The 12,844-nt window shown below is 55.1% G+C and overlaps 1 protein-coding gene across 1 annotated transcript; it reads right to left on the bottom strand.

Annotated features, from left to right (window-relative positions):
- Positions 1 to 3,698: 3,698 nt before the first annotated feature.
- FKBP4 (FKBP prolyl isomerase 4) lies at positions 3,699 to 12,596 on the bottom strand. The gene is made up of 10 exons (XM_068560775.1): positions 12,256 to 12,596; positions 10,276 to 10,420; positions 9,100 to 9,242; positions 8,148 to 8,268; positions 7,758 to 7,914; positions 7,067 to 7,157; positions 6,882 to 6,965; positions 6,481 to 6,666; positions 5,599 to 5,838; positions 3,699 to 4,447 (listed from the first exon to the last, which is right to left on the bottom strand). The coding sequence occupies exons 1-10, from the start codon at positions 12,358 to 12,360 to the stop codon at positions 4,337 to 4,339; spliced, it is 1,383 nt and encodes a 460-aa protein (XP_068416876.1). The 5' UTR covers positions 12,361 to 12,596; the 3' UTR covers positions 3,699 to 4,336.
- Between the last annotated feature and the right edge of the window lie 248 nt (positions 12,597 to 12,844).

Genomic DNA, 12,844 nt, shown 5'->3' with positions numbered 1-12,844 from the left:
GTGTGGGTGTAGCCGAACAATAGCTTCAGTAGAAACCTGCTAATGGCAAGGGAAGGGGAGGTGTGTTAAGCAGGAAGCGTTTCTAGGGAGATTTCTTTGTCCACCTCTTTCTCTGTTCAGGGTGTCGGCCTAGGGTGCCCAGGGAAGAGGCAGGACCTTGAAATGAGTCTCTTTCTGCATGTGAGGCCCAGAGCCACTCACCATCCTGAGGGCGGGGCCAGAGCCTCCAGTGGGCTCCGTGTGAGACTTCCACAAGTGTGATTCGCAATGCGGTTCTAGAGGTCGTGAGGCGTGGAAACCTGTTCCTCACACTTGCTTGACCTAGCTGTTAGGCAGAACAGCAGTGTGGGCCCTGCTCTGAGTGAGACGGTCGTTCAGAGTCCACTGCACTCGCGCGTAGTTTCCCCCGCCCGCCCCCATCAGAACCCGTCAGAGCTGTTGCCTGTTCAGGACTCTACTGGCCATCAACTGAAGTACGGAGAGTCGTTCTTGTCACCGAAGCCCAAACATCAGGACGTGGGCTTGACACGCGGAGGGCGGGGAAAGTGTTTCAGAAGTGGCTATAGAGGTGGTGCTTGTGCAACATTGTAACCGGACTAAAGGCCACAGAATTGTTCTCTTTAAATGGTTAAAACCATGTGAATTTCACCTCAATAAAAAAAAAAAACAGAAACCTGTTTTATGTGTGAGGCACTTCTAACCGTGGAACGGGAGACTGGAGATCTGAAGGGAACGTGCTTGTCTCCGGTTGGGGGACAGGGTATGGCTGGTCCTCTCTTCTAGTCAAGGAACTCTCAGTTAACGAAGGCACTGCTTTTTCTTTTCCTTTTTTCTTTTTTTTTAATTTTTACTACCACTACAACTGCTACTACTACTATTGAGACTGACATCATTTTTTTTAATATTTATTTATTTATTTATTTGTTTGTTTGTTTATTTATTTATTTATTTATTTATTTATTTATTTATGGCTGTGTTGGGTCTTCGTTTCTGTGTGAGGGCTTTCTCTAGTTGTGGCAAGCGGGGTCCACTCTTCATCGCGGTGCGCGGGCCTCTCACTATCGCGGCCTCTCTTGTTGTGGAGCACAGGCTCCAGGAACACAGGCTCCAGACGCGCAGGCTCAGTAATTGTGGCTCACGGGCCCAGTTGCTCCGCGGTCTGTGGGATCTTCCCAGACCAGGGCTCGAACCCGTGTCCCCTGCATTGGCAGGCAGATTCTCAACCACTGCGCCACCGGGGAAGCCCAGCACTGCTTTTTCTTCATCATTCGTCCTTAGAACCACTTTGTGAATCTTTCACATTCTCACTTTGCCTCCCAAAGTGGTATACTGAGTGTTCATTACGTGCTAAATAAGGTTTTGTTGTGTTTTATAATTAAGGATAGTTGGTGCATCCGAGTTATCCGAGGTTGGCAAGCAGCTGGGGAACTGCAGCCGTAAAGTCAGCAATAACGATTTCCAGAAAGAGGACAAGAATGTCTTCTCACACTTGCATTGGCTTTTTTCCAGCACTGCCCTAAGCCCCCTGTCCTTTCAATCTAAGGGTTACAAGGCTTTGAGGAGTGCTGGTTTGGGACTGGGAAGGTTGGTCTTTAAGACAGAAGGAATAAGGCATCGAAGGTTCCACTGTTTCTCTATTTCCAAGCAATAGTTTCCTAAAAAGGGACTACCTGTTACTAGTCTTGCCTAAAATATCTTCCACGTGTTATTTCTCCAACTGAAACGAGATTCACAGTTCACCCTCTCACTCAGACTGGTGTGGCTGGTGGAGTCCAGTGCACCGATGCTGGGACGGCAGGCTGGCCCGGGCCCGCGGGGTGTGACCTGCAGCGCAAACGGGCTGGGAAGGCGCAGTCAGCGGTTAAGCGGTCGGAGGGATTCAACTGGGACGCAGCACACGGTGACCCGCAGGGGCGCACACGGGAACGCGGGGGAGCCTTTCACAGGACAGGCGGACACGTGGGGATGCTGGGAAAGGGCTGCTGGAACAGGGACTGCAACTACCTAGGAGATAAGAATCTATAGAACTTGATGTTTGGACCAGCACTAGGACAAGATAAACCCCATTTAAGACCTTCCAGAGACCACGTGGAAGTCTGCAGGAACAGCTCAGTTCTGGTTGCTACTGGTTCTCTTTACTCCACACATTCTCTGCATATGAAAAGATTTAAGTGTTGGTGAGGAGGGTGTGACTGACTGGGAAATGCACTTGCGCCCGACCCAGAGCAGAGTGGAGTAGGTGGTGCATTTATTTTTAACCTTAAAGACTTCTGGCCACTGTACTAAAACATCCTCAGAAGACAGTTTTAATGGTACATAAACCAAGGCTTGTCCAGTTTCCAGGGTTCTACAGAAGTGCAGTTATGGTTTTGGGTTTTTTTTCCAGTTATGTTTCAAATTCTTGGAATCCTACAGTAGAAGCATCCAGAGGTGGAGGGAATCTCAGGCATGCTTTTTGTCCATCTCCATTTTGGCAGATGAGCAAAGAGGCTCAACTTGCCTAAGGTCACATGAACCTCAGGGCAGTTTGGACTTGTTCAAGAGGTCATCTCACATTCCAGGCAGATCTTCTTTCCATTTAAGTTCTGACCCTTGGTTTCCTCATCTGTAATATGGGGCAATACCTTTTTTGTAGGATGGTTACGAGGATTTAAGTTAATCTGTGTGAGGCTGGGCTTACATCAGTGCTTAGTGAGGGTTAGCTATTATCATGGGCTGCAGGGGCAAGTCTAATCCTGAAATACCAGAGACCCAGACACAAACCCTAAGCGCAAGGCTATGACATGAACCCAGCAGAGAGCAAGCAGTGGCACTGGGGGATAATAGAACACCCAAATTTTAGTTCTGGCTGTAGCACCAGCCATGCTGTACGACTTGAACTTTTTCACGGAAATTAATCTTCCACAGCGAAAGTATAGAGAAATTTCTTCTGGAAGGAACTGTACAGGCACGTGGTGGGCAGGCTAACCGTATCACCGGGCAGAAAGAACTAGACAGCCCCCGCAGACAAGGGAGAAGGGGATAGACACAGGCTCTGGCCTGCAGTCAAGATCGTCCAAGGCTCAGCATGATTCACTCGTGCCCCTTGGCTTCTCCCAGGGCCCCAGAATGCTATAGAAGCCAGGGGTCAAAGCACGGTGAGGAAAAAGCATAAGCTTCTCCCCATTAAGGCCAAGAAGAAAGCTGGACAGTGGGCCTGAGGGGCTGCCGATGTTGCCAGGCTTGATGACTGTTCTTCCCTCTTCCCTTGTGTAAAGGGCGACAGGCGTGGGTGACACCAGGGGTTTCACTTTGTTAGGAAACCAAGACAGCTTGAACTTTCTACTGGATCAGTTGGGCAGAAGTAGACAAATCTAACCTCAAAGCAAACTCAGTCGCTTGGTCCCAATGTAGTTTAGATGTTTATATATTTTCCTCTTCCCAAGTGTTAGGGAAGAAAAACCAGAGCTACTAAAAACCTGCCAGGCTGCCGGGGGGAGGAGTGTGGGAGACCCACTGGCAGGCTTTGAGCGCAGGCCCCAATACAGCCCATGTGGTGCGCAGGAGGCCCTGCTCCACTACTGCTAACGGTGTCAGCTGCTGCCCCAGGCAGGCTGGGGATGGGGTGGGCGACTCCCTTAGTTTTGCCCCCTGGTGTAGCCGCCCACGCCCACCCTCACCCTCCGAGGCCAAACACAAAGGGCTGCCCAACACCCAGGTTTTATTGTTTCCACTTTATTGCTCAAGCACAGAACTTGAGGCGAGCCTGTACCTTCAGCAAGTGCAGGGAAGAGGCTGAGGGGGTGGGACACGCCTGGCTGAGAAGGGACACTGACGGGAGGGGGCACAGGGGTGGTCACCATGACACCAGAAGGCAGTAGCAGCCACACCACCTGGGGCGAGGGAAGGAGAGAGAGGTAACGGGCACAGCAGTGCTTCCCATGCCCCTAGCACCCACGTCTGCGAGGAGGAACCGGGAGGGGAGGGGCCGTCCAGGGGTCCCCCCTCCACCCGGCCTCGTCAGACCTCACATCCCTACCGCGCGCCCCCTTCTACCACCTGAAAGACGGACAGAGAAGACAGAGGAAGCAAAATAAATAACGTTCTCGTGAGTGTGCGTGTGGAGGGACATTCGTTCATGTGGAATGGGGGAAGGAAGGGGGTGACACCACCTAAAATGACCCCCCGACCTCCATCCCCCAGCCTGCTCCTTTCCCCCTTCCCTCAAAGCCACCATCGAACCCGATAGAAAAATAAAGGTCTAATTCACTCAAAGTTCTTCAGTTTTTACAAAACTAACAGGGTGGAGTAGGGCAGGGAGGGGGGGGCAGGCAGCCGGGGGCAGGGCTGGGCGGGGCTAGGCTTCCGCCTCCACCTGAGGCTGGGCCCCTGCCACGTCGTTCTTCTGCTCGTCCTTCATCTCCTTCATCTCCGCGTCAGCGGGCTGCTCTCCCGAAGCGACCTTGGCCTGCGAGAAGGGAGAGGGGGAAGGGGGTGAATTCCAGTTCTCATTTGCCCCCTGACGATAAAGGTGACTCTTACCCACATCCCCACTCTCACCTGCCCGCACCCAAGTGATCACCTAGCACACGCACACTAGGTGTCGTCTGTACCCAGAAATACTCACGCCCAAGTTAAAAAAAAAAAACAACTAACTGCTAACAGAATTATAGGGACACAGCAATGCCCTTTCGATGTGCGACCTAAAGATACACCTGCTCATGTACAAAATTATGAATTCACTTTATTGCAACACTGTATAAAACTCTACTTGTCCATGGCAGCTACTACCACATGTGCCTACTGAACACTTTAAATACAGCTAGTTCAAAACAATTTAAGTATAAAATACACATTGGATTTTGAAGGCTTAATCTGAAAAAATTTAAAATGCAATTAAAAAAATTACATGTTGCAATATTTAGATACCTTGGGTGAATTAAATGTTAAAATTAATTTCACCTATTTTACTTTTTGTTTAAAACACAGCTATTAGAAAATTTAAAATTCCAAATATAATTTGCATTATATTTCTATTAGTGCAGGTTTAGAACACTGGGAGACTAAGAAATAGGGACCTGGGTAAGTAAGATATGACACATCCACACAGTGGAAGACTACGTGAGCCTAAGAACAAACGTGAAAGCTCTTTCACACGTTGATGTAAAATAAGCTTCTAGGTATGACGTGAAGAAAGCATGATGCACAAAGTAGTAGGCAGAGCCCACCGCCTGTCGCCAGGGATCACTGTCTGTCCCGCCAGCACACTGGGTGGGGGAGGGAGCCTTTCCACTACACGTTCTGTGCAGTCTGAATTTAACCACGTTCATGCATTACCTATTTCAACCTCAGTTTCTAAAACCTGAGTTTTAAATAAACAGGCACAGAGAATGTAGGCTGGGGAGACCATCAGAGCAGCCAAATCCTGACACAGGGGGCCGGACAGGGGGAAACCCGGGCTGCCGCTCCAGGCTTCCAGGGTCGGCACAGACAGGCACAGGCACAGGCACAGGCACAGGCACAGAGGGCCCGCCCCAGCTGGGCTGGGCTGGGGACGGGGACGAAGGGATGCCTCTGTCCCCGTCGTCCACCCTAACCGCTCCCCGGCCCCACCCTCACCTTGCTCTCCTCCCCAGCCAGCCTCTCAAACATGTTGGCGTAGAGCTTCTTCTCCCGTTCGAGCTGCTTGCGGATCCGCTGCTGGCAGACGGCCAGCTGGGCCTTGGCGGCTTTGTTGCTGGGGTAGAGCTGCAGGAGCTTCTGGAAATCAGCCCGTGCCAAGTCAAAGTCGTTCACCGCCAGGTGGGCCTCTCCCCGGCGGAAAAGGCCCTTCTCGTTGCTGCTGTCCAGTTCCAGGGCCTGAGACACAGGGAGCACGCAGCAGCAAGACCTCAGATCCTGCAGCTTCTCTGGCCAGCACTGGGTTCCCGAGGCAGCCCTCAGCAGGATGAGGCCCCACCCCAGGAAGAACGAGCCTTGGGCACCACACGGAAAGGACCAAGGTCTAGGAAGGCACCTCATTTAGTCCAAGAGGCAGACAGGGAAGACAGGTCTTTAGATGAAAGAGGAGAACCTGTGACATTTCCATGCTCTTTTTTTTTTTTTTTTTTTTTGGCCATGCCATGTGGCTTGTGGGATCTTAGTTCCCCGATCAGGGATGGAACCTGTGCCCCTGCAGTGGAAGCACAGTCTTAACCACTGGACCAGCAGGGAAGTCCATCTCTTTAGACTAAAGTGGGTGCATAGGAGGGAGAGGCAAAGAGTCGGGGAGGAGAGAACACGGAGCCGGTCCTTCCATCCAGTGTTTCTGCCCGCCGCTGTGCCACGGTCTCCGACCACTAAGGCCACGCCACTCGCTTCCCACCGCCCTGCCTCTGGGCCCTGCACCTGAGAGCTCCACGGCTCCATCCTGCTACCTCTGCCCTAGTCACTGCGGGCAAGTTCCAGACACGCCGGAAGCTCGCCCAAGCCTGCCCGTGAACACTGCCCTCGCTCTCTCACCTTATTACAGTTTTCAATGGCAGCCGAGAAGGCTTGCAGCTTCAGATGACACATGGCCAGGTTGAGGTGGGAGGCCAGCCGAAGGGCCTGTGCCTTCTGTGCGTTCTCATTAGAGAAACTCGACTCGAATTCCAGCCAGGACACAATCTTCTTGTACTGCAGCAGAGCTTGCTTGTACTTGCCTTCCTGGAATGGGAGGGAGGCTCAGGCACCCGGCACAGCGTTGGTGGCCCCAAGCTGTCATACCCTGTAGACACCGGTGACCCACAGGCGTGAGAAAGTCCTGCCCCGCCCAACCCCTACCGCCGGCTTGACCAGGCAGCTCGGATCCACTTGGTGACAGCTGCGGGTGCCAGCATGTCCACTCCTCGGGAGCGTCCAGGACCACGCTGCAGGCTCACCTTGAAGTACATGGTGCCCCGCTCCTTCACTATAGTGCTCTGCTCCAGCTTCTCCTCTGAACTCATCTCCCAGGACTCCTTGGCCTGCCATACCCCAAGGGAGACACAAAGTTGTCAGCACCCCAAGAAGTCACGTCCAGGGTGGGACCTGACTTCAGGGTAGGGAAGACCTTGAACAAACTCACCTTCTCAAAACTCTTGAGCTGTACTTCATACTTCAGCTCAGCATTTGGTGGGATCTGGAACTTTTCCTTCCCAACACTGCCAAAAGCATAGCTGTGGGGCAGGAAAACGCTAGGTCATCTCAGCAGCACTTAACCTGCTCCACACTGAAAGGGCTTCCTGTTTCCTGCAAAGTACCTCCTCATCGCTTCAGTCTTGGTTCAGATGTTTCCTGCTTGGCAAAATCTTCCCTGACCTCTTCACACAATTCCTTGGGCTCTTACTTAGCATGTTGCAAATCTTTCTAATAACTCACATTACACACGGGCACGATTACTAATTTAAATGGTACCCCACAGAGCAATGAGTCACCAGAAGGTGGCAACAGTGTCTCCGAATAACTAAGGATTTTCAGCACTGTGTCCGGCACACAGTAGGTGTGTTTCAATAAATACAGTTAATGACTGAATGAACAGAAGATGAAAATCTTGATGTCACTAGAAAAGAGAAGCTGTAGCAGCATGACTGAAAACGTCAGGTTTGGATTCAAGGAGATCGTGATGGTGTGCGTGCAGGGTGCCCAGAGCACAGTGACCGTAAACAGGGGAGGCGTACAAAAGGCCGGTTACACAACTCACTGTGGACGAGTAGATCTGACCTTGGTACACCCACCTGTTCTACAGCCTGCCGCACCTGGGCCAAAGTGTACCTCACCTGGGCTTGAGATACACGATGGAATGTTCTCCTTTTTCCATGCGCTGAATGGCTTTCTCCAGCCCACAAGGCAGATCCACGCTCTCCCCCTCGCCGACCTCAAAGCGGAGCTCCCGGCGGTCAAAGATCTGGTCCTTGTAGTACCCTTCCAGCGCAACTGGCGTGAAAGACAGGTGACGTACCAGGGCCGTAAGCAGGCAGGAGACCGAGGAAGGACGCTGCCGCAGCCGCCCCCATTGCCTCGTCACCTCCTGCTCCCCAAACGCCCTTCGGCGTTCTCAGACGTGGAGGAGTGTCAGGAGGATGTGGTTCAGCGCCCCACTTCACAGAGAAGCCACCCAGGGCGTGCGCACCAGAACCTGACCGAAACCCCGCACTGCCCCACCTCACCCTCCACGAGGGCGCCATCGTTGGGCTTGGCGTGGCCTTCCCCCCGAGCCCGGATTCTCCTGATGATTCCGCCGTCTTCTTCGTCCGTCAGGTCCTCTCCCTTGAACTCAAACAACTCCACCTGTGGGACAAGGTGTGAGGGGTCACAGCTCCGCTGTCACTCGGAGGGGTCCCTAGGAAATGCCAGAGCGGGTCTGACGGCGAGGGCAGCGACAGCAGGAGTGGCCCAAGTGGCAGTTTTGCCAGGTTCTTGGGAGCTGCCCTGGCTCAGCTGTGGCAGACGCGGGCAGGCCGCAGGGTTCACTTCAGCTCAGGAGATTGCTCTGTGCACTCGCCACTCTCGTACGGTGTGCTCTCCAGACAGTCCCAACCCAGCTACTTGACAAGCTCAGCCCGACGGGCATCAGGAGCAACCCAACACCTCTCACCCGCCTTCCCAACATTCCCCCGGCATCCACTTGGTAGGGCTCAACCACCTTCAAGTGTGAACGCTGTCAAGTTCCAGCTCCTCAGCAAAGGTTTTCCTCCCCACCCCCGACCCACGCAGCAGGCATCTCTCCCCTCCTCTTATCTCCGGAGCGCCAATATTCTCTGCTGTCAGTCACCACTCTATGCAGATTATGACCTCCTGATCCCTTTCAGTTAGGACCCATCTCCTGTGGGCACCGCTCCAGAGATAAACAGGCCTCCAGCCCTCACCCTGCTGCTTCAAGCCTGAAAAGGGGTGCGTGCCTACCTCTTCCCACCTGAACCCTCATCACTGACCACTTTCTGGCAGCAGCAGGTTACATGCATGGCAGAGCTAGCCGCTCTCTCCATTCCTCCCCTTCCCCCGAGGGCAGGCCCTCAGCCTTGGCTACATTGTCTCTGAGAGGCAGGAAGCGCTGGAGGGCAGCCAGGCCCTGGGCTGAGACAAGGCTGGCTCTTTGCCTTGCTCGCTGTGGCCACTCACCTCGAACACAAGCGTGGCGTTGGGAGGGATCTTGGGAGGGCTGCCCGCCGAACCATAGGCATATTCTGGCTTGCAGGTGATGTGGCACACTTCCCCCACCTTCATGGTCGCTACAGCAATATCCCAAGCCTTGATGACCTCCCCTGTAGGTACAGAAAACAAACAGATCGGGACTTCCCTGGTGGCGTAGTGGTTAAGAATCCGCCTGCCAATGCAGGGGACACGGGTTCGAGTCCTGGTCCGGGAAGATCCCACATGCCGCGGAGCAACTAAGCCCGTGTACCACAACTACTGAGCCCGCGCTCTAGAGACCACGAGACACAACTACTGAGCCCACGTGCCACAACTACTGAAGCCTGTGCTTTGCAACAGGAGAAGCCACCGCAGTGAGAAGCACACGCACCACAACGAAGAGTAGCCCCCGCTCGCCGCAACTAGAGAAAGCCCGCGCGCAGCAACAAAAACCAACACAGCGAAAAATAAATAAATAAATTTATTGGGGAAAAAAAAAAAAGAAAGAAAGAAAAGAAAACAAACAGGTTCTCCTTGGCAGGGATCTGACTCTGAGTTCAAACAGTGGCCCCAGAGACTTACTGTCCCATGCCCAAGGGGAAGCTGGACACTCTTTAGAAATGGGACCAGGAAGGTAGAAAACCTGCTTACAGACCACTTAAAAAAAAAAAAACAAAAACCACTCAACTCTGGAACAAAGCGGTTCAAGAAAACAAGGCAGTCCATCCTTGAAGAGGAAGCCAGGCGTTCAGAGGTGATCAGGGGAATGAGAGATAAAAATCAATACAGTTCCAGGACTTCCCTGGTGGCGCAGTGGTTAAGACTCAGCGCTCCCAATTCCGGGGGCCTGGGTTCGATCCCTGGTCCTCGAACTAGATCCCACATGTATGTCGCAACTAAGAGTTCACATGCCACAACTAAGGAGCCGGCGAGCTGCAACTAAGGAGCCCGCCTGCCACAACTAAGATCTGATGCAACCAAGGAAATAAATAAATAAAAATTAAAAAAAAAAAAAAAATCAACATAGTTTCAGGACAGTGGAAACAAAAAAAAAGAAAAAATTAAGATTGTAACAAACCCTTCGTCTTTGAACTCCTGAGAATACTGTTTCTGCTTGTGACAGCTCACACACCCCGATCCCACCAGCCCGCTAACCATGCCCACCTTTCCCCAGGTCGAAGGAGAATCTGTCCTTGCGGTCCAGGCTGGAGTCAAACTTGGTGCCATCAAGCAGCCAGCCCGTGTAGTGGACAGAGACTCGGTCCCCGATCATGGGCATCTCCGTGCCTGTGCCCTCTCGCTTGATGACCTGGAGGAAGGGGAGAAGGTGAGCACCTGGGGATGGACGCAGAGGCACCATGACTACCCGCACGCCTCTGACCAGAACGTAAACAGACTCTTCTGCCTCCTTGTAAGTAACTCGATGAACCCGTCATCAAATGACTCTGCTGTGGAGCTTGGTTAGAACCAACTGACCTCCCTGTCTTCCACTACGACGTGACTTGGTGTGAAACACTGGAGACAAAACAACACCTGAGTTCAAGTTTTTGCTGTATGCTCTCGTACAAGTCACTTTCACTCTCCAGACCTTATTTGTGAAGTAGTAATCATAATCCCTATCAGAGTTGTTACAGGACTAAACTGGTGAAAGACTGAATAATTATCAGCAACAAAGGGAAAAGTATTTATGCTACGTTTCCTCATTCTTCCTAAACATCTGTCATCAGATCAGGATCTAGTTTAGACAGAAAAGAGGAATATGAATAATGAAAAGAACAGGAGCAGTCCAGGAGAGGTAAAAGCAACCACCAGGTTACAGGTGAGCCCTGGCTCTCAACCAGGCCCTAACCTCTGACTTGGGACTTGAGCATTCGTGACTGGTAGGCTACTGAAGTCCTGGGTTTCAGGGCTAGACTATTTCCCAGGAACTTCTAAGACTCTTGCTTCTGTTCTTTACCATTTATAAAAGGTGGCTCTGTGGGCTCCCTGGTACGTGTGTGGTCACCCTCTAAGGGAAAGCTTCCACGATGGAATGGATGTGGACTTGAATAGCAATAGAAAAGGAAAGGGGAAGGAGTGGAGAATCAAAGAGGAAATGAGTCTCCCTGGAAGCCGCGTGCCCACTGGGAGAGCAGCCAGGTGCGTTCTGCACCAGCTAAGAGCGCCCCGAGGTCTCGAGCTCGCCCAGGGCACACGCGCACGTGGGGCTGAGCAGTGGGAAGCCAGGAGGAGAGACGCTGGGTGAGAACAAGGCACGAATCCGAGCTAGGATTTCGCTATCCTGGACAGCGCAGAACCAGCTCCGAACCGCGGCCCGCTGTCCCGACGTGGGTCAAGATGCCCCGCTGCCTGGGTCCCAGACCCCTCCCCCTGGCTCCTCGGGCGGTAACACGGTTTCGGGCGCCCAAGCAGAGCACCTCCTCCCAGCCCCGCACCCCGCGCTCAGGAAGGCCCGGGGAGGGGGGGGTGAACTACAGGTCCCGGCATGCACCGGGGCGGGGGGGAGGGGGACAGCATGGCCGAGCGGGTGACCTAGCCGGGTCCCAGCCTTTAGAAAGGGGGTGACGAGAAGGCGGAGGGCGCCGGGTCCGCGCGCCAAGTCGCACAAAGGCCGGCAGGCCAGGAAATAACTCCTGGGACCCGCTTCGCGTCCTGGCTAATGTTTAACTGCCAGGGTCGGCGAGCTCCGCACCCCCGAGGCGCAGGCGGCCGGGGGGGCTCCCCGGCGGCGGCGGCAGGGAAGGAGCCGGCCGCGAGGTCCCGGGTCGCAGAGAGGGGTGGTGCACGCCGCCCGGCCCCCCGCGGCTCACGCGCCCGTCCCCCCGGCGCGCCCCTCCCCGCGCACGCCGCGGCCGGAGCAGGCGCTGCGCTCCCGGGCCTGGGGGCCGGGGACCGGGGCTGGGGGACTGGGGAGCCCTCAGCCCAGACCTCCTCCTTCCGAGCGTGTGGCCGCCCTCCCGCCCCGAACTGGCGGCCCGGCCAGCAAGGCGGTGCGCCCGGCCACGGCTGCACGCCGCGGTCAACGGCCGGCCGGGAGGCTGCAGAGGCGGCCGTCCGAGCCCCGAGCCCCGGCCGGCCGCTGGAGCGCGGCGGCGACGGGCTCTTGGCGCCCCCCGCCGCCCCGGGGAGCCCCCCGCCCCTTACCTTAAGCACGCCCTCATCCTGCTTGGGGCTGATGTCCACCCCCTCGAGGGGCAGCGGCGCCGACTGCGCTCCGCTCTCTGCAGCCTTCGTCTCCTCGGCGGTCATCGTGCCGTTCCTCGGGCAGCGGGCGCCGGTCAGTGCGCGGCTGTGCGGGCGGCCGGCCGGGGCTCGCGCACCTCTGCTCCGGCGCGGGCGGGCGCAGGAGGTGGGTCGTGGGCGGCCGGGGGAGCGATTGGTCCCACCGCCGCAGAGGGAGGGGCTGGGAGGAGCCGGGCGGCCGCGAAAGACGTGGGGGGAGAACTTTCTAGAGACGGCGGCTGGTTCGGGCTCTGGCGCTCGGGGCGCTCCTACGAAAGGTGGTTTCTGGTTCTTTCCTCCCGCCGGCCGCCTGGCCCCGCCCCGGTGCTGGGACCCTCGGACTCCCGGGCCAGCCCTCCCCCCCCGCTGCGCGCTCTCCCGGCCTCCCCCGCCCGTCCCCCCGGTCTAACCGGATTCTTCCAGATCCTTCTCGATCCTCCGCAGCGTCCGACGCCGCGCCGCCGGACGTGGGCGCCGCGCGTGCGTCTCCCCGGCCCGAGACGCGGGCGGC

The sequence above is a fragment of the Eschrichtius robustus genome, chromosome 13 (genome assembly GCF_028021215.1).
Source record: "Eschrichtius robustus isolate mEscRob2 chromosome 13, mEscRob2.pri, whole genome shotgun sequence".
Taxonomy (NCBI): Eukaryota; Metazoa; Chordata; class Mammalia; order Artiodactyla; family Eschrichtiidae; genus Eschrichtius; species Eschrichtius robustus.
The sequence above is the reverse complement of the archived record's forward strand: the minus strand, read 5'-3'. Positions and strand labels throughout refer to the sequence as shown.